Here is a 26,538-nt window from a genome sequence, read left to right as displayed (position 1 = left end):
TACTTGGTTGTATGTGAAGTGTAGTGCTGAGGGAGGCAAGAGTGCAGTGCAGGACATTCTGCAAAATATAGAAGTGTGTGCCCCTCGCTGCTGATGACATGAAACGCTTCGGTGTCTGCTCTGCTCTGCTCTCCGGCGTGACTCACCCAGAGAAGCTGCGGTGCCTTCCTGAGGTGAAGAGAATCCTGCTGCTGCTGCTGCTGCGGCTGCTGCTCACCGTCTGTGTGAAGTGAAGCATCCTTATGTGTGGACTGTGGACAGATCTTTTCTTTTCTTAATTTGCCTCTAAATTAGTTTTGTGCTTTCCATTTTTTTTGTTTTATTTACCCCTCTCATACACAGTGACAGCTGGTGGCATCAGTGATTGGCTGTCTCCAAGAATGCAAAATTATACTTTGTTTTATTGCTAGGATTAGGCCTAGACGCCCTCTTGCAAATCTGTCCGAGAGACATTTGAATAAGCCATACAATGTCAGCCTAATAGCAAGGTAACTGGGTTGTCTAATTCAGTAAATGTATATTATTTAGCTGTGTGTAGGTTGATTTTGAGCATTGCAGCTGATAGCTTTCATTTTCATAAGCATTATACAAGGTACATGGTAGACACACTTCAAACTGTCCACAGTGATACTCTACGTTAATGGTACAATAGCCCTGTTTTTTTAGACAGATAGAGGCAGACACCTCCAAAGGCAATTAGTTCTGTCTAGAGATTGCTGTTACATTATGGTACTCTGTGGCATACATTTATGAATCATAGACGTGTATATTGTTATACTTAATTCAACTATTACAAAATAGAGTGGTGTCAATGTTTCCAAATCAGCATGAACATGAACTTTAAGTTTCAATTAGTACTATATGTATGTGTAATCAACATAATCAATTATCTGTTGAAGTTGGTGTGTTGTGTGGTGTGGGTCTTGTGTATGACTGACTGTTGTCGTACTGTATACCGTACACTCACCTTTTTTCCTTGGACACAAGCCAATGTAACGTATCTGATAAGACACAGCTGCAGGTCCAGTCCAGCATTGCTTACATGCAGAGCTGAAAATAGATTTATCCAATCAATATTTGTAGACTTTGGGGTGTGCGAGTTCCTATTGTTTATCTCTCAGGCTTATTTTTTACTGCATCAACAATTCTGTCAACTATATATTATACAAATGAGATATGTGCATTGTTTTCTAAAGCATTTACAAGCCATATTATGAGGGCCTACTACATAGGCTATACACATATGCAAAGACAACACTACATATACAGTACCTATGGATTAACTGTCTTTTTGTGATAAAGCTGTATACAAATGAAAACACACAAATAGCACCTATCAACAATTAATCATGAAGACTTAAATGAAATCATGTCTGCAAATTTAAATTTAAATGTTTTGACAGCCTTGGTCGAAGCTGTAGGTATCTCTATGTAAAAAAAAAATAACAGTGCTATTTTCACCCACAGCAACTGTTTATTGGGTTCACGTCAAGAGGCCAAGGCTGAGGAGCTTTCAGAGAGAAACTCCTGTCAGAAGATGAGTGAAGCGTTAGGTGTCTGATGAGCGGCGCAGCCATTCATTATGCTCGGTTACTGGAGTGTGTCACCGCTCTCTGCAAATTTCCTGCGCAGGAAGCACTTCCCGTCTTTGTCAGGTGAAGTCAAATCAGTGTCTGTTAAGTGTATTTCTATTTCTGTTGCTCCATCACCACTGCACACTCCACAGTAACAAATGACAAAGAGATTCGGGCCGGCAGTACAGCACAGCACAGCACAGCACAGCACAGCACAGCACAGCACACAGACTTCTGCTGCAAACCTCAAAGTAAAGAACCGTGATTTCTGGACCAGAACATCAGGGATTATTATCGCTCCACGGCAATTTCACCAAGACAGGGGGACACAAACTTACCCACAGTGGGGAAAAAATCCATTTCGCCTTTTTCTCCATAAGCTATTATGCCATGCATATATCAGGTATGACTAACTACAAGGCGTTATGTTCTGGAAGAGACAGGTTGAATCACATACACATGCATATTTAAAGATTTATTTTAATGTCCTATACACTATAGGAATGATAAACAATACAATCTTCACAGCCCTGTTATTCATTATATCCATGATTCCTGTTTATATATATACATATTGCCCCCAACTGAAGACTGCATATACATGTCATCCTGCCCTCAAGGGAATCAAAATTGCCACACAACATTTCCTCATTTTCCTTTAAGTCCTCCAGTGAGCATTCTCAAGTCTTCAAAGACAGTACTGTAGTTGGCAGAGCTTGCAACATGCAGTATATCTTGAAGACGCTTACCTGTACATCACAATATTTTAAAATGAACACGAGATAAACAATTCAATATCCTCAAATGGACAGCAGTATGTGTCAGTTGTTAAGAAATCTAAACAGGGCCAAAATAAAAATGCAAATCATTTACACTTCATACTACATGATATAGACATGGAAACTTGGTATCTCTTTCCAGTTAATGCTTTATACCTCCAAACACTATGCAATGATAGCTCCTGTTTTCAAAAAATATTGAGAAATGAACATTCATGAAAATTACCTGCATCCTATGCAGAATGACACTTGATAAAGCAAGCTATTGAATGAAGTCCTGTGTTATCAGGACATGTTTCACTTAATATCCTGTGTGAAGTGTGAATGTACATGTTTATCAAGGCCCACTTGTGCACACACATGCAGAGAGGTCTTGTACGAAATGTTCACTCGGCCACTGGACTTTGGAGGGTCAGTTCATTTGTTTCTTTTCTTGATACACACTATGGGATGTTAAACTCAGGCCTGGGGTCATTTTATTTGGCCTCCAAGTGTGTAAATGTGCAAGTGTGCAAATGTATATTACAGTTGGCCAATGTATAGCGTTACAAGATTTGAACATAAACTTTGGTGTGTCACAGGAATATGAGCCAGCCTAGGCCAATGAAACAGCTCACACTCATACGCAAAATTGAGTGTGTGCAAATTTATCTTTGAATATTAAGTGCATGCATGCACAATCATTGTCCATTTTTTCAAATAAATATTGAGTTCGGCCCCTGACTGTCATTCTAGATTTTTATTTTGGCCCTGTGTCAATTTGAGTTTGACACCGCTGCACAATATTACGGTAGTGACGAAGTAGGACTCAGCTGGAGACGTCATGGATATTAATGGTTCTTCTTAGATATCTATATTTTTTTCCGGGGCTTTTCGCCCTTTATTCTTGACAGGACAGTGAAGGACAGACAGGAAACGAGCTGGGAGAGAGAGACAGGGAGGGATTGGTGAATGACCCGGGTCAGAATCGAACCCGGTTCGCCACTGTAGTAACCCATTGCCCTACCGTTAGGCCACGGCAGGGCCAGAGATCTCTCTTTATTCTCTTGACAGACAGAAGGTTCAGTATGCGTGGATCAGACACCATTCTGAGATTTTCTTTGCCAAAAAAAGGATGGACTGATTTTCCTGCTGTGTGATGTTTCTTTGGATAGCTTGTTTGATTGATGGAATAAGAATGTATGAATATTATTTGTCCAAGATGCAAGGAAATACACTTATAGCTTGCTCTGTTACTTTACCACCGACATAGATTTATGAAGTTTGGCAAAAAAATATCTTGATGAACTTGTCATTTAGTAATGAAATGTGTATCTGTGTAGCCTCTACGTTTTTTTCGTACCCAGGGCCCGTACTAATCAATTTGGTTCCCTAGAGAAGTGTTTCCCAACCAGGGGTACGTGTACCACTAGGGGTACGCGAGCACACTGCAGGGGGTACTTGGAAAAAATAAATTTTAACAAACATATGGAGCTTAGTTACATTGGGATGGAGAAAGCGATATAGAACTTGACTTAGGGGGTACTCATGGCACAATGAAAAGGCTTGGGGGTACACAAGACAAAAAAGGTTGGGAAACATTGCCCTAGAGAAGCACCCCTTTCCTTTTTGTGCATTTAGAAATTGTCATCTGTGAATATGGTGTCATACATCTGAGTGAACACAGGTAATCTTGTGCCCATGAATCATTTCTGTTGCTTGACATTCTAATTCTGTGCTGCCCTAAAAGCAAAAAGGCAGTAACTGCGTTGTTGTGGAAAATGAGTTACTATGACTTTAATGACATATACTATATATCAAAGTTTAAATTTAAATAAAATGATTCATCCGCACAAAAGGTGGTAATATAAAGCAACAAAACTGCTGAATGTCAATAATCTCCCCAAAACTACTTAGACTGGATTGCAGTATCATTTAAAAGTCATTTTACTCAGTTTGGAGTTCTGCACAGTTACTGCCTTTTTGCTTTGTAGGGCAGTGTGGGACTGGACATTTTTGTCGGCCCCAAGACATTTGGTGCCCTTGGCGACTGCGTTGTCTGCCTACACTGAGCGACGGCCCTGTTCGTACCTATTCCTCAGAGCAGTTTGAACCCAGGCTCCAGTATCTCTTTCCATTAGTTGCATTAAGTCATTGTTGTTAAAAGACTTGTGTCGCTTAGTGTCGTTCAGATGCACTCCATTGCACAGCATTGCTCAATAACCAGGTACATAACTTTACTTTCTCGTCCAAACACAAAGAGGGCCCATTGTACAGTCTGAGAGGCTTGTGCGACGGCAGTGTGTGGGGGCTCTTCAGTGGCTATTCTCCTGGCATTAAAAATCCACTCACAGCTCATAATGCCTTCAGCATGGCGCTCCAGAACGGTGTAAAGGCAGATAGTGTGACTGAGAGTGGGGACGCCGCCTGAATACTGATGTCCTCATTCGGGAGTCGGGGCAGTAGACGCCGCCCGTCCCTCCCGCCTGAACGCGCGCCCGCCCACCCGCCTCACTGACCTCCTTCCTGGAGGACCGCATCAGTCACACCTGATCCACACCTCCAGCTGAAGGACCTCCGCTTTCCTCCACAAAATACAACTTGTGACAAATGCAGACAGTGCAGCAGACACTACAGAAATAGTTTCTACTGGTACTGAGCCGTACGGAAACCAGCCACCATGCCCCCCTCTGCAGACCTGAATGGATTTTTTTTTTTTTTTTACATTTCTTTATTTAAGTTTTGTTATTTTAACAAACACACAATCAGACCTGAATGGATACCTTGCAGAGCTGAACATATGGTTCTCCCAGGCTGAAATGTCCGTGTTCGGCCGGTACACTAGCGGACAGTGCAAGGTCCTGATTGGCCAGGAATTGACGTCATCGGACCTCCGCTTTCAACCACAAAATACAACTTGTGACAGATGCAGACAGAGGCCTAGCAGCAAATTGTGGGCCCTACGTACAATCAGCTCCAATGGACCCCCCCCAGCCATATATCTACATAAATCGGACTGTGTGTGGGCCCCCTGGGCCCTATGTACATGGGGCCCTGGCGACTAAGTCACACTTTATACACCTGGATGCAGACAGAGCAGCAGACACTATTACGGCAAAAGCTTTTGAGGGTGGGAGGCCGTTGTTGCTGCTGCTGCTGCTTCTGTGCTATGACGCTCCACGGGTTGCCAGATGTTGCCAGATTATTTCCAGCCCAAAAATGGGCAAAACTCGCCTGGAAGCACTAAATCCGGCCCAATTTGAACTAAATTCTATTGATTTATATGGCCATAGATTTGCAGATAAACCTGCCCAAATTAACTTTTTAACCCGTAGACGGCCGTCCTAAGCAGCCCAACTGGGCGGGAAAACGCCCCATCTGGCAACACTGGTAGCTCCCACTGTGGTCTTGCCTTATTAGCTATGATGGCTTAAGCAGATAATCCTATTAAATGTGTAGGGTTGAAAATGAAGCACCCAAGTTCCTTTACAGTATCAGCACACATTGCTGTATACACTGTACACGTGCAGATCTTAGTCTGTGTCTTGATAATCATGACTTTTTTCTGTCACACATCTATTTGTGGCATAATTATTCTTTGTAAGGGTGTTGTACTGATGCAGTGTGATGACAGAACTGTTTCACTGCATACTACATTTTTGTGCCATCATGTTGCATGCAATAATAAAATGAAGCATATTCCATGATGATCCTGAAAATATAGTTCACTTGTAATCATTTAATTTTTTTTGGCAAATTACACTTGACACGAATTTAATTAAATTCAATACTCACAGCACACATTCCATAAATTGTAGTTATATTATGATTATGATCAATATGGCTTTGGAATGGCAAAATGAAAAACGTTCAGTGCCAACTGACCACATCTTTGAGCTGTACAAATGCCAGCATGAGCAGAGTTTTCTCATAAGGTCCATTTGGTGTTTTTTTTTCTTCTGTCAAGTCTTTTCAAATTTTTCATTTGTACACTAATAAATACCCATGGCAAAACAACGAGAGCAATTGAGCACAAAAAAAAGAATAAAAAACAATTATTTTAAATACATAAGACACCAAAGGGTACTCAAAGGCAAGAGCTGCAGTAAGAGACACCAAGACTTTGCAGTTTTAACGGCAACAAAACTGAATTTCAGTGCATTAAAGGTGGGGTCAGCGATGCTAATCACATTACTTTTTTTTGGAACATTTGGTGAAATAATCACATTTTAACAGCTATCAATACAGTAAATATTTTCCGAGTTAAAGAGCAGGTCAAGAACAAAGCAGTGGTAGTGTGTTTCAATTAAACCAGTTGGAACCAGGAAACTCCCCACCACATCTTTCAGGTCAATGATCTACCAGTTGTTGCTATGTCACAGCAGCTAGACCGTGTGCAGTTCAGAGCAACAATGTCCTGCGCAGGGCTCTGCTGCACAAGATATTGAAGGGTGGGGGGGTTGAATGTATTTGGCTGTTGAGACTGAAAGCAGCCAATCTCTCAAGTATAACTGACTCCACCTTTAAGAGCAGTAGCATGATGCATACTGTACTAGAGACAGACGGGGGGAGAGAGAGGGAGGAGGAAAACCACGTCTTGAGAAAACCACGTCGCACTACACTCTCTCTCCTCCCTCCCCCACTCCCCCGCCACCGTCCCCTGTGAAGGGGCTGGTGTAGTCCTCTCTCTCCCCTCCCACTCCCCCGCCACCGTCCCCTGTGAAGGGGCTGGTGTAGTCCTCTCTCTCCCCTCCCACTCCCCCGCCACCGTCCCCTGTAAAGGCCTCACCAGCGGGCCACTTGGCTGGTGTAGTCCTCTCTCTCCTCTCCCGCTCCCCCACTCCCCCACTCCCCCACTCCCCCCCCCCCGTCCCCTGTGAAGGGGCTGGTGTAGTCCTCTCTCTCCCCTCCCCCTCCCACTCCCCCGCCACCGTCCCCTGTGAAGGCCCAACCAGCGGGCCACTCGTCTGGTGTAGTCCTCTCTCTCCCCTCCCGCTCCCCCCCTCCCCCGCCACCGTCCCCTATGAAGGGGCTGGTGTAGTCCTCTCTCTCCCCTCCCCCTCCCCCGCCACCGTCCCCTGTGAAGGCCTCACCAGCGGGCCACTTGGCTGGTGTAGTCCTCTCTCTCCTCTCCCGCTCCCCCACTCCCCCACTCCCCCACTCCCCCGCCACCGTCCCCTGTGAAGGGGCTGGTGTAGTCCTCTCTCTCCCCTCCCACTCCCCCGCCACCGTCCCCTGTAAAGGCCTCACCAGCGGGCCACTTGGCTGGTGTAGTCCTCTCTCTCCCCTCCCACTCCCCCGCCACCGTCCCCTGTAAAGGCCTCACCAGCGGGCCACTTGGCTGGTGTAGTCCTCGGTGGTGGCTGCCGCCTCGGGGGGATCTCCTCCTCCCGCTGCTGGGGCGTCCCCGTCCCCCCCGCGGGGGGGCCACTTGGCCCTCTGCTCCCTCAGCCAGCGCCGCTCCTCGCGCCTCTTGAGCCGCGACTCCTGGTGCTCGCGCTGCCGCGTGAACTGGAAGCGCTGCAGGAAGAGGTCCTTGGCGTACTCGTACAGCTGCACGTCCAGGAAGTTGAGCTCCTCGATGCGACGGCGCACGCCGTCACTGATGTCCACGTTGGAGGCGCGCGTGCTGTTGATCTGCGTGAAGGCCGAGATGAAGCGCAGGCGGAACGTCCGCTCGAACAGGTACTGCGTCTTGCGCTGGAACTCTGTCAGGCCGTAGAAGGCCATGTTCTTCAGGTTGGCCATGGCGCTGGTCAGCAGGATGTGGCTGCGCTCGCTCTCATTCATGGACGACAGGTTGTAGCAGCCCACCAGGCTCAGGTCGGCCAGCATGCGCACCTGGCAAGGCAAGGCAAGGCAAGTTCATTTGTATAGCGCATTTCATACACAGGTGCAACTCAATGTGCTTCACCAAAAAAAAAAAAAAGAAAGGAAACAAGAAGGAAAGAAAGAAATTTGAGTCAATGATCATTTAAAACATTAAGATAAAAGATACGGTAAAAAAATAAAATAAAACAAAATAAACAAAAATAAGAAATAAGAATGACATATAATTTAAGAACATTTAAAACACCTGCCGGTTGTTGGCCAGGTTGGAGGGGCAGTCCATGAAGTCGGCCAGGGGCACGCCCGACCAGTCGTCGCCGTTGTAGCAGTTGGGCAGCTCGTCCTGCGTCGGCGAGCGGCCGTCGCACATGTGCAGCGAGGTCTTCCAGGTGGCGCCGCGCTGCACATGCTTCCACTCGCTCAGGTAGCGCGACACGGGGTCTCGCAGCATGGTGATGTAGTAGTAGTTCCTATACGGCAAAACACACACATGGAGCACAGAGCAGACGGAAAGGCAAACGCAGGATCATATTAATGTTGTTCTCATACAGGCAGTTACAGATTCACTAATGGCTCTTTTCCACGGCCGGTTCTCTGGTAGGACTAACAGCTCGACGAAGCGTGACTCGGCCGCCACTCTTTGCTTTTCGAATAGGCACGACACAGCTCAATCGTAAGGCAATAACTGGCGGCCGAGTCGTGCTGTGTCAAGTTGTAGACCTACAGAAAACCGGCAGTGGAAAAGAGGCATAAATGTGTAAAAGGCAACATTGTATTTCATAGCTTTCATAGGACAGTCATTAAGGTAAACAAGATTCATGTTTTGCAATGTCACCAAGCATCACACAAGAAAATATAGATTATCTACATGTGTAAAATGGAACATATTTCATAGTTTTCAAAATGACATGTTTGGCAATAGTCACCATCTGTTAAGAAACATTCAGCTTATCAAAGGGCTTAAAAACTAGAAATCAATATTCAAGCTGCCCTCCAATTTGTTTTTAATAATGTGCAACCCCAGCACCAGGTGAATGATTTGAATGATTCGATTGCTGTCCTATGCACTCACAACAAAGTGTTTCATCCATCAGTCAGCTCCTAAACTATGTTTTCCTTCCTCAGAAGAAAAATTGTATTCCACTGGCATTTTAGTGGAGAGGGGTGGTTAAATGAAACATATTCTTTTTACACACATCACTGCCTCTCCTCCAGAGAGGGAGAGAGCCTATCTCCTCAATCCTTGTAAGCCCTGGGACAGCCACTGAACATGGAAGAAAAACGAGGAGGCTTTTTTCAATTCATCAGTTCTCCGCAGTGCCGAGTAGGACATTTGTAGGACAGCAGGCGCAGCACTGGAACTGGAGGCAACAGCGGGCACACAGCAAACAGTAATCAGCCAACTTCCATACAGCACAAACCCCGGTGAGCTTTGCATGATATGAAGCCACTGGCTGCTGCGTGCTGAGTTGAGTTTGCAAGCTGTTAAGAGTTAGAGTCAAGTGACACACTAAACTTGTTTTTAGGGCATTGCATTTCTCAATTTAATATGATTTTTAGTTTATTTCGATGAGCCTCTAATGCAGGGGTGGGCAATTATTTTGGCTCAAGGGCCACATTGGGTTTAGAAAGTTGACCAAAGGGCCGGATGTCGTAGGCAACTTGCCCGTGCCAATAATAAGAATTGGTGTACGGCAGCATAATTACACCATTGTCAGTTATGCCATTCCTGCTAATTGTATCTAGATGTAGACTTTAGTAATCTTAGGTTTCCAAGACCCTTGTTTTAGGTAGCGCATTGAAGAATGAGTGACCATGCGAGTCTGCATTTTTTTTCTGGGAAAGGCTCTGAGGGCCGCATGAAATGGCCGAGCGGGCCGCATGTGGCCCCCGGGCCTGAGTTTGCCCACGTCTGCTCTAATGTCATAGAACAGTGGAAGAGTGATACACGAAATGAGTTGGGGAGAGAGAGATGGGGGAGGACGGAGATATCCATATCAACCTGGCACCCCATGGTCAACTGCCATGGTGGGGTCATGCAGTGTGCCACACCACCCCCCATTTGGCTGTTTTTGACACAAGTGTTATTAGGGATGACAACTAGTACCGTACCAAATCTCCACTGTGACCACAGGACTAGTAGATTGTGTTGTGACTGAAAACACAGCACACACCGTTTGACTATACAGTTCAGTACTGTATTTATGAGGCTTGTTGGTGGAAACTGATACCAAACCACCAGTATGGTCACAGGTCTAGAAGACTGTAGTGTAGTGAAAGCCCACCTGGGAAACTCCAACTCCCATTGTCATTGTGACATAGCACACAAGCACACATAACCAAATTGCATTTATGCCTCACCCGTGTAAGGGATCAGCCCCCAATGGCTCCCCAAGGGAGCATTGCTCGTGGTGGGATGGCACCATGCTCAGGGTACCTCAGTCATGGAGGAGGATGGGAGAGGGGCAACTACTCCCTACACCAACCTGACGGAGCTAACGAAGCTGCGCGGAACTCCAGGTTGGGAGTCAAACCGGCAACCTTTGGGCTACAAGTCTGACGCCTTAACCTCTAACCCATGACTGCCCGATGGTGGTCTAGAAGACTAAGGACCTAATGAGGTGAAAGAGGCTGGGCATGAAGAAGGACATCCCCAGTGTCAGGTGAGGAGAGGCGAGGGCAGTGAAGCCCACAGCCTATGGAGCCGACAGGGGGGGACAAAAGGGCAGTTGTCCCGGGTCAGGGAAATGTGGGGCCCAGAATTGGGTTCTCATTGAATATATTAGGCCTACATGAGGGGCCCATTCGGATTAATTTGTCCTGGGCCTGGCAAAAGCTGGCAGCGGCCCTGGCCACAGCAGCACAGTGGCACAGTGGCGAGGCAGGTGGTGCCTGGACAGGACTCTGGCCCAAGGAGACGTCAAGTCCATCTCCACCTCCCCCTCTCTGTGAATACTGAGTGAGGAAGTGGAAGGCTGTGTGAAGAACGATCGAAATAAATTGGAACCTACCGCTGCGATTTTACATGCAAAGCTGTCTCACTGACACACTCGCAAACACAGACACGCACACACACATACACGCATACACACACCCACACACAACTGCTTTTTTCTCTATTCCTTTTTGAGCTACGCTCAGAAAAATGCTGAAGGGGACAGCTATCTGACAACGGATGTCTAGATGGTAGCACTTCCACTGGGAACAATGTTTTTTTTTTCTCATAACATGACCTAACACACATGCGGAAGGCTTTATCTATTTGTTTCTTTTAGCTTCCTAGTCAGGCCTTGATATTCACTTTCAGCTCACCTTTAAAGATGAGGATGTAAACATGGAATCATTTGTTATTCACCCATCTGTAACAGTGTACTTAAAGGTGCACTGAGTAATATTTTTAGTAGTTTATTTCCGGAATTCATGCTGCCCATTCACAAATGTTAAATGTTTCGATAATACCACCATCACCAAATTCTCAGTATTCAGGAAATTACATTTTTCATACATGAAAAGGTGGATCTTCTCCATGGCCGCCATTTTGACTTTACAGAAATAAACATTTATAGCTGCAAAGCTTCCTGTACTTTGGTCATATCAGTAAATACTAGTTTATTACTTTGTAAAAATTAATGAAAAGATCAAATTTGGCAATAGGCAGCACACACAGTTTGAATAAGCAGCATATAGTTGCAATACCTACTATGGCCACCATCCTACACAGTGCATCTTTACAGTAAAGCACATCCTATAATGCATTATGAGCGTATTTATTTATCAACAGTCAAAAGTATACATCTAGCTATAGCTCTAGCTATACTGTATATACATAAAAAGAATACCCTTTTATTTCGAAGGCATTATAAGCTATAGGCTATGTATGGCTATAAGTGTTGATATTGTACATGATGAAGCATTATGAGTGTAGTCATAATAATGCATTGTGACTAATTACTGTATAATGCGCATTATAATCACTCTCAAAAGGTGGAAAATAGCATGTAGCCTACTGCTACAACCTGGTACGAGGAGATGGAGAAAAAAAAGGACTCTGGCTCTGAAGAAAGTTTTAAAAATGACCTCACTTCCGGGTTCTGGGTCAGACTTTTCATAGGTTGGGCATTTAACAGGAGATAGGCTACCCAGGGACATCTCAACCCACTAGGTTATTACACACCATGCATATTTTTAGAGAAAGGCACCACAACCACCACCCCCACCCTGATACCTTCTTTAGCTCACACACACACACACACACACACACACACACACGCATACACGCATACACACACACATACACACGCGCGCGCGCGCACGCACGCACGCACGCACACACACAGACGCACACACGTGCACACACACACACACACACGCGCACACACACACACACACACACACACACACACACACACACACACACACACACACACACACACACACACACACACACACACACACACACACACACACACACACACACACCACACTGTGTGGGGTTTGAGACAGCAGTGACAAGCGGGGAGAGCTGTGATTATTAGCCTGTTGGAGGCAGTTGTGTGCTGTGCTACAGGGCTGCCTGGCAGGCTGGACTGGCCATCTGGCATAACGGGCATTTCCCGGTGGGCCCTGCACCCTTTTGGGACCCTAATTTCAGAAATGTTTTTTTTTTTCAAAATCTTTGCATTTCTGAAAATAGGGGCCCTCAAGTGTGCGGGGCCCACCAGTGAGTCAGTTCCGCACCGCTATTTATGAAGGGGTCCCTTCAAGCCAAAAGTGCCCGGGCCCTATTTCTCCCCCAGTTCAGCCCTGGCTGCTTGGCTCATCCTCATCCTCATCCTCATCCTCATCCTCTTCCTCTCCAGAGTGGAGTGGGTGGACATGGACATCAGCCGACTCGCCTCACACACTCTCATTAGCCTGTCTGTGGGACATAAACACATGCAGAAAAGGAAAGTGTAGCCTTGCCAGCATTGCACGACCGAAGCATCCTGCTCAAAAAAAAAAGAAAAAAAAAAGGTCACTGGAGACTGAGCGGACGCCATCAGTGTCATGGTGCGTTAGGCTAAAAGTGATAGGATGAATCCCTGATAGCCTTGCTGCTGCTGCTTATATTATGTAAGCTCTCCAAGCGTTTTGACATTCAGGAGGAACATCTCTCAAGTCAGTTCACTACACATCAAGACATCTGGTTGGAGATATGTTCCAGATAACCTACATAACGCTTCAAGAGGGGGAAAAAGGTTCCTTAACCTCCTCAATCTGAATGACAAATGGACTAAATAAATAAGGGAAATGGTATGTTTTGCGTTTACAGATTCTGGCGTGTGTGTTAATAAACTACAGCCCCACTGAAACACATTTAATCACGCATTAATAGTGAATTGGAGGCGTCTTCCATCTCGGTAGAAGGCCACTACAGGACTCTGTCCAGGTGCCATTGAAGCTTCTCTGCTGGAGTGGAAAGCTAAGACAGAGAGAGAGAGCGTTCCATTGAGAGCCAGATGTTTTTAATATGTGATTACCTGTTTTAGGCATCGTACTGTAGGCTTTATTACATTGAAGAAAAGGAACATCATTGAAGAAAAGCAAAAAGTCCGCTTCAAACCAGGATTTCTTTGCTCCCACTTTTTAATTGATTTTTTTATGTAACGTTTTGGGTGAGCACCCTTCTTCAGGTCGAAGAAAAATAAATAAATAAATGTAGCCTATAAGCTAAATGTTGCACAATACATGTTCACAGTACAGTACAGTACACAGTAAATGTTGCAGTCTTAACTCAACAAATTACTTTTTTTCCCAATATTTTTTAGCGGCTTTTATGGCTTTATTTGACAGGACAGTCGAAGATGGTGACAGGAAGCGAATGGGACAGAGAGACAGGGGAGGATCGGGATATGACCCCGGCTGGACTCGAACCGGGGTCCCCGGGGGTGGGCATGCAAGCCCAAATGTGGGGGGCTTAGCGCGCTGCGCCACAGCAACCCCGCTGGCAACCCTACAAGCTCAAATTGGGATGTTGTGCAGTATAATTCACACTGGGTCAAAATTATAGGTATAGGCTACGTGCAGTTCATAAAAAAACTATTTGCTGAAGTACGGGCTTTGGGATTACAATTTATGACATTTACTGTATAGCCCTGTTTTATCTATTACAAAACATACTTCAGCTGAACTTGTGGTTCAGTAACAGCATCTGGCCAAAGACATGTCAAGCCGGATAACGGTTTGAATTTTGTTGTTAAATCTTTCAACATCTCTCTGCAATGCCCAAGTCACTGTTAGTGCTTTCTATGTACTATGTCTATTCCATAGTGAGATAAAGTGGTGCAACACTAAAATCACTCCCAATGTTTACACACACACGCACAAACACACACACACGCATGCACGCACACGCGCACGCGCGCACACACACACACACACACACACACACACACACACACACACACACACACACACACACACACACACACACACACACACACACACACACACACACACACACACACATTCTCTTCTGAGACTAACGCTCAAAGAAAAAAAAAAGATACTGTTACACTCTGCTTCAAAGTGTGCTCACATTCTGGCTTTTCTCAGAGGGTATTGTGTCTGATGTACAGTTAAAAATATTTCAAAAGACTAAAACATCTTTTATTCTTAGAAGACTTTTATAGTAACATGTTCCTAAGGGGAAAATGTATTTTTTTTCATCAACAGGTTAAGAATTAATTTCATTAACCTTTTAATATAACTTCATAATTTCATTAATTAACACCTTATGAAGGCGAGAGACAAGTGCGAGATTTCATGAAATACGTCAAGCTGACAAGAATTTATCCACAAACACAATGCAACGTAGATGACAAGAGCAGATATAAAAGGAAATTAAACTGAGCATTGTTGTTGTTGTTGTTGTTGTTGTTATTGTAGTTGTTGTTGTTGATGATGATTACTGGTCGAATCCATTCCAATGCAGCCCCTAGCCCAGACGTGGGCAAACTCAGGCCCGGGGGCCACATGCGGCCCGCAGAGCCATTCCATGTGGCCCTCAGAGTCTTTACAAGAAAGAATACAAATAAAAAAATTCCCTCAGCATTCTTAAAATGTCAACCTAAAACAGGAGTGTTGCAAACTTAAAGATTGCATCAAAATATAATTCATTACAATGTGCAGGAATGGCATAATTGGCAAGTTATGTTAGCATGCACTATTTCTTATTATTGACACGGGCATGTTGACTGCGACATCTGGCCCTTCGGTCAACATTCTAAATGTGACCCTTGGCACAAAATAAATGCCCGCCCCTGCCCTAGCCTATAGGCAAGAGCCACAGCTTCTTAGGGACAACAGAGCCTGCAGCATTGCCTGGTGCCTTTTAAAATCGCCTCGTAGTATTAAGTCTGAATGTTTTAATTTCAGACTTATGCTGCCCCCTTGCCTGATTGCAGACTGCTCAAACACAAACATTCCACCTCAACGCTCCGATGCACATGCTCCAGAAGATTGTGTGAGGGGGTTGTTTGCTTCATTTTTACTTTAACGTGGCAAACAGAAAAAGTTAACCTAATTTCACAGATGCATGGTCTGTGTAAGTTGCAAGGCTCTCTCTGGGGAGCATTGCTGCTGTACATAAACAAATGAACAAAGCAAACGTTGTCCCGTTGGTCCAAGCAAAGCTAGCCTAGCCTTCAGAGATTACATAAACACAATTTTACATTAATCTGGCCCTGTCCCCTGAGGTGTGAAGGCTGAGATATCACAGTGCCACAGTTGGATTTAAAAAAAGCAAGAACAGCTTTGATCTCTTTGTTTGTTGTGTGACGCTAGTCTGTCTGCATTAGAGGGGAAATGGAGAGAGCACACATCATCTCAGTTGATGCTGTGAAGCAGACCAAACTCAATAAACACCTATTTTCCTCTCTCTCTCTCTCTCTCTCTCTCTCTCTCTCTCTCTCTCTCTCTCTCTCTCTCTCTCTCTCTCTCTCTCTCTCTCTCTCTCTCGATCTCTCTCTCTCTCTCGATGTCCCTTCCTTCCTTGCTTTCATCTCTTGGTGGCATGAATATGCAAGGTGATCTTTTGACCGGTGTGTGTACTGGCCTACGTGGCCGTTTCAGATGTTCTCTCTCTTTTTCATCTCTGGCCTGGCAGGTGCACAAAGTAAGTCCAAGCTGCCTGCAGCTGAATCTGCCCTGGCCAGAGCCAGAACATTAAGCCATCCCCTGGGGGTACAGAGGACAGCAGGAGAACCACCTGTTCTCTAGAACACTAGAACATTACAGTGGATAGTAGTGGACAGCAGGAGAACCACCTGTTCTCTAGAACACTAGAACATTACAGTGGATAGTAGTGGACAGCAGGAGAACCACCTGTTCTCTAGAACACTAGAACATTACAGTGGATAGTAGTGGACAGCAGGAGAACCACCTGATCTCTAGAACACTAGAACAGTGGTTCTCAAACTTGTTGTGTGAAGTACCACCCGAGAAAATGTTGAGCTCTCCGAGTACCACCTTGGCAACCAACATTAGAACATCGCCAGTCAATACAGGAGAGGTTCATAACGGCATCAACAGCTACGGTCACATTTAGTGAAAGTTTGATTTTAAATTTCTTGCTGCCTAGTATTATTCTGCATTATGTTTTCAGATTCATACAGTTCAATGTTACAAAATGTGAGACCAAAGACACATTTTCGACTGCAACAACTTGATCAGCCATCAAATCAATGCACAAAAATTGAATTCTTCCAAGTACCACCAGAGATGTCTCAAGTACCACCAGTGGTACTCGTACCACAGTTTGAGCACCACTGCACTAGAACATTACAGTGGATAGTAGTGGACAGCAGGAGAACCGCTTGTTCTCTAGAACACTAGAACATTACAGTGGATAGTAGTGGACAGCAGGAGAACCACCTGTTCTCTAGAACACTAGAACATTACAGTGGATAGTAGTGGACAGCAGGAGAACCACCTGTTCTCTAGAACACTAGAACATTACAGTGGATAGTAGTGGACAGCAGGAGAACCACCTGTTCCATACACTACAGTCAGGGCCGTATTAATGCACAGCCCCCCCGGCAGGGGGCCCCCCATTGTTGTCCAAATGTGATAAGTTGCACAATTATGACAAAATGCAATATTGAAAAAATCATCTGCCATGGTGAGTACAGTTGGTAGATATTGTATGATTCGACATTCAATATGGTACAATACATTATTATCCTTGCCTATGGCTGTAGCACATCACTGAAAGGTAAACTTCTTATTACAAAGCGAGCGTTCTGTTGTACTTTCATATGGGTGTTTCTCTCCCAACTTCTATTGACTGTGTATGTAGGCTATGTACTATATTGACCGACCTAACATCTATGTCACCTGATTTCCAAGACCAGAGAGGAGCTTCGCCACATGAAACTCGGGAGTGCCGGAGTGATTGACAAGACAGCAGCATGCCTTCAAGGTCATGCGGTTTACAGCAAACAAAAGCGGGACTTGCAGGAAAGGTCACTGCACCTGACAGCACAGCTCAGCCTGGGAACAACAGGGTACTTTGAAGTGACAGAAAAACTGCACGGAAAGCTCTGGCAATTACCAAGAGGCTTGACATAGTAGCAAGTAATTCGTGTGCCAGTGTGTGTGTGTGTGTGTGTGTGTGTGTGTGTGTGTGTGTGTGTGTGTGTGTGTGTGTGTGTGTGTGTGTGTGTGTGTGTGTGTGTGTGTGTGTGCGTGTGTGTGTGTGTGTGTGTGTGTGTGTGTGTGTGCGTGCGTGCATGCATGCGTGTGTGTGTGTGTGACAGAAAGAGTAGTGGGAGAGAGACAGTGAACAGGCAAGGAAAGCAATGCATTTAAACCTCACTTCCTGTCCCCAGTGTTCCTCTGTGCGCCAGCTCGTGCCCCCGTTTCTACTCCACAGCATGGACCAGGTGATCAATGGGGAGCTGCTGCAGTGGCCAAGGAGAAGGAGCAGGAGGTGGAGGAAGAGGAAGAGGAGGAGGAGGAGGAGCAGGAGGAGGAGGAGGAAGAGGAGGATGAGCAGGTGGAGGAATAGGAGGAGTATGAGGAGCAGAAGAAAGAGGAGGAGGAGGAGGGGGAGGAGGGGGAGGAGGAAGAGGAGGATGAGCAGGAGTAGGTGGAGAAGAAGTTGGAAGAGAGAGAGGAGTAGCAGGAGGAGGAAAAGGAGCAGCAGGAGGAGGTGGTGGAGGAGGAGGTGGAGGAAGAGGTTGAGGCAGTGTAGGAGAAAGAGCAGATGGAGGAGGAGGTAGATGAGGAAGAGGAGCAGGAGGAAGATGTGGAGGAGGAAGAGGAGGTGGAGAAAAAGGAGGATGAGCAGGAGGAGGTGGAGAAGAAGTAGGGGAGGAAGAGGAGGTGGAGTAGCGGGAGGAGGAGGAGCAGGAAGAGAAAAAGGAGGAGCAGGAGGAGGTAGAGGAGGAGGAGGAGGTGGAGGAGGCAGAGGCGGTGTAGGAGAAAGAGCAGGAGGAGGAGAAGGAGGAAGATGTGGAGGAGGAAGAGGAGGTGGTAGTGGGGGAGGAGGAGGAGGAAGATGAGGAAGAGGATGTGGAGGTGGAAGAGGAGCTGGGGGAGGAGAGGAGTAGGAGACAGAGTAGGAGGAACTGGGGGAGGAGGTAGGAGGAGGAGGAGGAAGAGGAGGAGGAGGTGGAGATGGCATAGGATGAGGTGGGAGAACAGGAGGTGGAGGAGGAGGAAGAGGAGTAGGGAGGAGAGGAGGAGGGGGAGGAGAGGAAGAGGAGAGGAGGAGGGGGAGGAGAGGAAGAGGAGACAGAGTAGGAGGTAGTGGAGGAGAGCAGGAGGTAGAAGAAGAGGAGGAAGAGGAGCAGGGGGAGGAGAGGAGGACATGAGCAGCATGTGGACAGTTGCCTCTGGCCAGCAGCCTCCCAAATTCCCATTCAGGTCCACAACAGTCTCTCAAGCCCTCCGGATAGGCACAAACAAACAAACAAACAAACCACCATCTACATATAGTAGTAGCCTGTGTGCTCAAATGTGCATTCCAGCCAGGCTGCCATGTCTATGATGGCGTTAGGCTGCAAGACAACTTTTTTTCTTTAATGAACGACGTTTCGGTACTAGACCTACATCAGGCAATCTGATGCCTGATGAAGGTCTAGTACCAAAACGTCGTTCATTAAAGAAAAACAGTCAGTGTGCGGGAGTTTCTTCAAGTCGTTTGCTGAGTGACCCATGGGCCATCTCCGACACACCTGCCAGCTGAGGTGTGCGGAAAAAAAAAATCCAAGTTTTATGTTAGGCTGCAAGAAACATACAGACGTACTGTATATTTCACAGCAAACACCAGTTTAGTGTAGGCACAACAGCCCCATTGTCTTTTATTTTTCATGGGCCACATCTTCTCCCTGCATAAACAATGATGTGGTATGCATAGAGATATCCATCTTGTTTAGAAGCCTGGAGAAGTCTAGCCTCCCAACTCTACCATCTGATTACTCATATAAAAACAGAGTGAAGAAAGATCTATGGGTCTATGAAGATGTATGAATTCAGGTAAATTGGGCCACTTATTTGCATATACAGTAAGTGAATAGCCCAACGTGGCCCAATTTACCTTAATTCACCCCCTATATGTTGTATGAGGTTGCGGCTGAGATTGCAGAGGGCAGCCGTCTCTGAGAAGAGATTAAACATAATTCACATGATCAATCTGACAACACGTTGTTTGTTTCAAACATGTTAAAGTTTTTCCTTTCACCTGAAATGTTTTGACGGTGAAACTTCCGTCTTCATCAGAGGGTCACATGGATGTGTGACGTGCCTTAAAATCGGCTGATGTTGTGGAGGTGTGACCTTACTGTCATCAGCAGATTTTAAAACACGCCAGACATCAACATCCATGTGACCCTCTGATGAAAACGGAAATTTCACCAGTGAAACATGTCAGGTAAAAAGAAAAACTTTACCATATCTGAAATAAAAGAAAACTATAAGAATTGATTTAACAGTTAGACATAATGAACGTCACACATCGTACCTGAAATAGTTAGACCTCTAGACATGGGCTTGTGTGTTTGGCACTATCATGGAACACAGCTGTTCAGTGTGAAGACTGGTGATTAATTTGAAGGTATAAATACACCTCATGTGGCAGGTAGAGAGGTGTGTATAATTGTCCCTTTTTCTGTCAGGAAAGGAGAGCTTTGTCAATCAAGTCTTAATAATGTCTCTCCAAACCAGACAACACAATAACTCAACATTGTATACATTTTCCCAGAGACCGTATTACTGAAAGAGAATGAATCGTGGCCTGTGTATGAGATTTGTTCAACGAGCTCTATCACCGTCAGGGCCAGATAAACGGATTAAGATGGCCTGGGGACCCTAGGCTACTAGTTGCTGTGGTCCCCCCTGGACGCTAATTTCGTGAGAAATGTACATAGACAGTGTCATAACTATGAGCAAGGAATTAAGGATAACATATCCAACTGCACTCAACACAAGAGATGAATTTTTCAATAATGCATCTTGTCACAATTCTGCAATTCTTTCACTTTTAGCCAATCAGGGCCCTCTTGGCAGGTGGGGGGCCCTAGGCTGCAGCCATATTTCGCCTGTGTGTGTTAATCCGGCCCTGATCACCCACCATGTCTGGTCCATTAATACCTCAACAGACAGCATGAGAAGCTTTCATTTGCCCGGGATAATCATCCCTAACAAAGGCAATTCAGCCTCTGCATTAAAAACACATAAATGCTTCCATCCCGGCATAATGGCACCACGTTAAACTAAAGAAGACCGTCCTCCAGGTTTCTGCCATTAAATCTTTTACATCATTAGAAAGCTGTATGGTATGGCCGCCGCCGGGGTCATTTCTGCTTAAGCATATTCTCCCCATGACAGATTTCACATCTGACTGAGAGGGGACCTAATAGATGGCTAATTACTAAAGTGATGGCCCCGCCATAAAAGAGATAATCAGGGAAATGTTCGGTGTTCACTCGCAGAATGCCTAATGACGGGCTTCCATTTCCACTCTCTTGTGTTCAAGGCTTGTGTTTTTTCCTTTTCCCCCTTTGAGAGGTGTTCATTGTGTGTGTGTGTGTGTATGTGTGTGTGCGTGTGTGTGTGTCTGTGTGTGTGTGTGTGTGTGTGTGTGTGTGTGTGTGTGTGTGTGTGTGTGTGTGTGTGTGTGTGCAGGCCAGCCAACAGGGGGGACAAACGGGTATGCTGTCCCGGGCCCAGGGAGATAGGGGGGCCAGAATTGGGTCCCCACCACATTGTATGTATTGGGTTAGAGGGCCTTTCAGATGGCTTTGTCCTGGGCCTAGAAAAAGCTGTCAGCAGCCCTGTGTGTGTGTGTGTATGTGTATGTGTGTGCGTATGTGTGTGTGTGTGTGTGTGTGTGTGTGTGTGTGTGTGTGTGTGTGTGTGTGTGTGTGTGTGTGTGTGTGTGTGTGTGTGTGTGTGTGTGTGTGTGTGTGTGTGTGTGTGTGTGTGTGTGTGTGTTCAAATAGAAGAATTCAATCGTGTGTGTGTGTGTGTGTGTGTTCATTCTCCAAAGCTCAGTGTGGAAGCAACACACCAGAGAAGATAATAATAAAGTGAGATGAATCTGCTGATGAGCATCATTAGGACATCTGAGGATCCAGCATTCATTTTGTTCCCGTTCGATTGCGTTGCCCATAATTCGCACTCCCCAGTGTTCTCATGCTTTGAAAAGAAACTATTACACAATAATATTAGGGCTGGTGAATGGCGCAAGATCTAACAATCTGTATTTGTTCTCGGGAGTCAAACACACCAGGACTCACAAGCATACACACACGCGCGTGCACGCACACACACACACACACACACACACACACACACACACACACACACACACACACACACACACACACACACACACACACACACACACACACACACACACACACACACACACACACTGACACACACACACCCTTCCGCTACCTCTCCGCTCTTCTGCTTCTTGTGTATGCATCTAGCAGTCGGGAAGTGAGCAATGCCAGTTTGCTTGAACCCACAATCTGCCTCCACTGATACAGTATCTCCATATCTGCTATCTGAATCCACCGCATTAACGTCATTAAGACTGCCAAGGTCTCCCCTCCCCATCACCGGGCTCCATGCACTCAAGGAGTTGGCCTACGCAAAGATAGGAGGGGTGGAGATAAGGCTTCATCGCGGGCCAGGAGTGAATTTCTCAAAAGCATAGTTGCTAACTACGGTAGCTACTTTGTTGGTCGCAATGCAATTTTCCATTGGCAACTACCCAAGTTGCTAACTGCTAGCAACTACGCTTTCGAGAAATGCACTCCAGCTTTGATTTCTTCCATCCTCATCACACCTCAGTTGTAGTCAGGCCGAGCCCCTCCTAGTGACGCAACACCTTCAGAGTTGCCTCAGGCCAGGACAGGAGCAATACAAATACTGTTTCTGAGCTCTGGAAAAACCGGGAACCAGTAGCAAACCAAGTGAGGCGGGTCAACCATGCCGTTTGGGAAATGTGAATTGTTATGCTCTTGGTCAGACCAAGATTTGAAAGTCGATGATAAGCAGGCTATCTCAACACTGCACAGAGTTTTTTTGGTTTTTTAATTGTGTTTATTGGTCTTTTCAAAAGAATTACATAAAAGTCACATAAATGTCCACACATTTTGCATCGTTTTCCAACATGGTAATACAAATAAACAAAATCTCCCAATCCCTCCCCCTCCCTCCCTCCCTCCCAAAATAGGACTACAGATTCCACGATACATTCCACAATGTGAATCATGTAAGATTAAATAAAATAATAATACTAATGATGAAACACTGCTACAGAGTTTAAACACTCATCTCATCTCATCTCATCTCCAAGGCAAACAAACACTACGTATGCACTAGAGATGCACCGGATCCTGATTTTTAGGATCCTGCCGGATACCGGATCCACTGCTTAAGATCCTGCCGGATCCGGAACCGGATACCGGATCCTACGAAAGGGTTGAAACACATTGCCTACTCACACACGTGGGCCCTTTTTATTACGTTGGCACAAACTATTTTTTAGACTCATTGGCTTACTGCCACACTGCCTGCACTGGCCACTTCCAAAGGGCTTTCACTCCATGCAGCAATTGGGGTTGTGAAAGACTGACTGAAAAACCTAGGCTAGAGATGCACCAGATCCTGATTTTTAGGTAACTGCCGGATACCGAATCCACTGCTTAAGATCCTGCCGGATCCGGATCCTGTGAAAAACCCTATTATCCTGCCGGATCCGGAACCGGATCTTGGATCCTGTGCATTTCTAGTATGCACTGTAGTGTCCACACAACACTGTGACTAGTGCTATAACAACACTTGGATTTCAGCTGTCAAAATCAAATTCTACTTTACAATTACCGGTACATTAAAAAGCCATGTATGAATGCTCTGCACTCATGCACATGTACTGTATGAATCCTGATGGTGTCATGACTAGCGTTTGTTGAGTTTTTTGTGTGTGTCTATTTTGAACAGTGTATAACACCCACTTCATGGGTTGTGTTCATGTGTTGGATAACATGCTGAAACACATGTCCCATACACCGCAGCATAGAGAGGGGGGGAGGGGTGACTGTGAGAGTATAAATAGGTGGTTTATAAATGAAACATGGTAATGTCTGGGATGAGCTGAGCTGAGTGTGTGTGTGTGTGTGTGTGTGTGTGTGTGTGTGTGTGTGTGTGTGTGTGTGTGTGTGTGTGTGTGTGTGTGTGTGTGTGTGTGTGTGTGTGTGTGTGTGTGTGTGTGTGTGTGTGTGTGTGTGTGTGTGTGTGTGTGTGTGTGTTGTGGGGATCAGCCCCAGAGGAAGGCTGGGCAGGGCTGGCTGAGTGGTTTTACATCACTGCAGCTCTGCCTGACCTCCTCCCAGGGATGAACTGGGGGAGAAATAGGGCCCGGGCACTTTTGCCTTAAAGGGGGCCCCAAAAATACTGAATCAAACCAAGATATCGCAAAACACGTCCACTTAATGCAAAAGCGTGTGCTCAAGTTGGGTCTCCCAAGGGGGCGTTGTCCCCTCACTTCTTCTTCTCTTTTTGAGGTGTTTGCGCAAGACGTGCGCTACCGCCATCTACAGCGCCAAGGGGACTTCATTGATTCTCAACCTTAGGACTCCGAAGGTCTCCTAACCGAAGGTCTCCTAAAAGGGCGATCCACTTTCTTTGGGGGGCCCCTCATAATTACAACTGACTCACCGGTGGGCCCTGCACCCTTATTTTTTAAAAACATTTTTTTTTTAAATAGGGGCCCACGAGGGTGTGGGGCACACCGGGAAATGCCCACTATGCCAGATGGCCTGTCCAGCCCTGGGAACGAGAACGAGAACGCCCTTGCTCTGTCTGTGCACCAATGAAGGAGACTGCAGGCTGAGTGGACTCTTTCGTGAACATGTCTCTCTGTCTTAGGCTCTGTCTTTCTCTCTTCTCTGTCTCTCTGTCTCCTTCCCTCTCTCTTTCTCTATCTATCTCTCTCTCTCTCTCTCTCTCTCTCTCTCTCTCTCCTTCTCCCTCTACTGAATGGACTCTGGTTGAATGGACTCTTTATTGAGCATGTCTCTCTGTCTTTGCCTCTGTCTTTGTCTCTGTCTTCCTCCGCCTCTCTCTCTTTCTCTCTCTCTCTCCTTCTCCCTCTCCTCCTCTTTTCTCATGTTTGCTCCTCTACGCAGTGTTCCACTCCTCCCTGCTGTTTTGTTATGTTTTCCCTCACTCTCTCTCTCCCTCTCCTCTCATTCCCTCTTTCACCATCTCTCTCGTCATCTCTTTCTCATTCACTACATCGCCCGCTCCACCCCACCCAACCCCGCCCCGCCTCACCCTCTCCTGCCTTCTCATGGTGAGCTGCATGCCTGGAAGCATGCATTATTTGTAACAGATATCGTTCCCTAATGGTGTCTCCATTCCCCTTGGCAGCCTGTAATGGAGCGTTTTTGAGACTCTCTGCATCTTGTTCCTGCCTTTGATAGTGACGGAATGGGGACAGTGTGTCACCTGGGAGGATGGGAGGATGGGAGGATGCGCTGTGTGCCGAGCGAGGAGAGGAGAGGAGAGGAGCCCCTTCGTTTACTTGTCACCAGGCTGGCATAAGAGGCACTTGACATGGCGGGCGCGCATTCCCGGAAAAAAAAGAGAAGAGAAGAGAGAAGCGCTTGTACTGCCAGGCACAGTGGGAGGACAGGAAAAAGCAGTTGGGGGTGGGGGGGGGGGGGGGGGGGGCTGCTCTTCATTTAAGCAAAAAAAAAAGAAAGGCATTTCCTGTCAAATCATTTAATAACATTCTGCCACACATTCCTCCAGCACATCTCTGTTCCTGTGCCATCCGGGTCTGATTGAGGGATAAATATAAAATAGGAAGACTCAAGTAGGCTAGAGAAGCACGTGGAGCATCAGCACCGGCGGTTGCCACCAGGGGGCGGACAAAGGGGATAGTTGTCCTCGGCCCAGGGAGAGAGAGAATTGGTCCCAGAATTGGGTCCTCATTACATTGTACTGTATGTGCTGGGCTGGGGCTGGGCCCTTTCAGACGACTTTTGTTCTGGGCCCAGTCAAAGCTGCCAGTGGCCTTGATCAGCATACTTGGTGGTCTTGAGCTTTGGGCAGTGGCGGCCCACACAGTATTATAGTGCTATTTCAACACTTTCAGAGTGTAATTTAGCACTCATACATATAAATGGCCCTCCGGGTACTTTGCCCGTGAATGTGCGATACGTCCCTTATTGGGGGAAAACAAACCGAATGTCACATTAACTTACATGCAACATCGGCTAGACTAAATACACACAGCTGTTTGGCTATATTATTTTAACAGCCGACAACATATCACGTCTTCGGCATGTTGAGCGTGAACAACGCTAGTCTACAGGTCCTTGTCTTTCGTTAATTCTTTCCCAACCCGACCAATTGACTTGCATTGGCTATTCCCCCAAAGTTTTCCCCCAAAATGGGATGTAACGCACATAGCACACGTCACGCCGTTTATACATATAGTCTTGGTCCTAACTCTCTAATGTGTTGAATTAACACTGTAATATTTAGGCCACTGTGTATACGTTTTACCCCCTGGAAGGGACAACAGGCAAACAGATGTCCAGACAGGCAGACGTATTCTGTGAAACTTGAGCATGAACACGCTGCCTGGACCTCCTCGCCTCTCCACTCCTCTCCTCTCCTCTCCTCTCCTCTCCTCTCCTCTCCTCTCCTCTCCTCTCCTCTCATCTCGTCTCGTCTCGTCTTGTGTTGTCTCCGTACTACATGGGAAAGCACTTCCACTGAGGGCCATCATCATGACTCTATGGCCTGTCAGTCTGCTGTGGTGATACTCGGGAAAGCAAGCGAACGTACAGTACAGCACAACTTTGGCA

General features: G+C 46.2%; 1 protein-coding gene across 1 annotated transcript in view; it reads right to left on the bottom strand.

The window, feature by feature from the left end:
* Positions 1-7,654: 7,654 nt before the first annotated feature.
* Positions 7,655-26,538, bottom strand: part of hs6st3b (heparan sulfate 6-O-sulfotransferase 3b) — an 86,728-nt gene continuing 67,844 nt past the window's right edge. Inside the window, exons 2-3 of the mRNA XM_063214486.1 lie at positions 8,409-8,631; positions 7,655-8,173 (exon numbers count right to left, since the gene is read on the bottom strand). Coding sequence (XP_063070556.1) covers positions 7,655-8,173; positions 8,409-8,631 — 742 coding nt within the window. The remainder of the gene's footprint in view (positions 8,174-8,408; positions 8,632-26,538) is intronic.

The sequence above is a fragment of the Engraulis encrasicolus genome, chromosome 13 (assembly GCF_034702125.1).
Source record: "Engraulis encrasicolus isolate BLACKSEA-1 chromosome 13, IST_EnEncr_1.0, whole genome shotgun sequence".
Lineage (NCBI taxonomy): Eukaryota > Metazoa > Chordata > Actinopteri > Clupeiformes > Engraulidae > Engraulis > Engraulis encrasicolus.
Note: the sequence above shows the minus strand (reverse complement) of the source record. Positions and strands in the feature narration are given on the sequence as shown.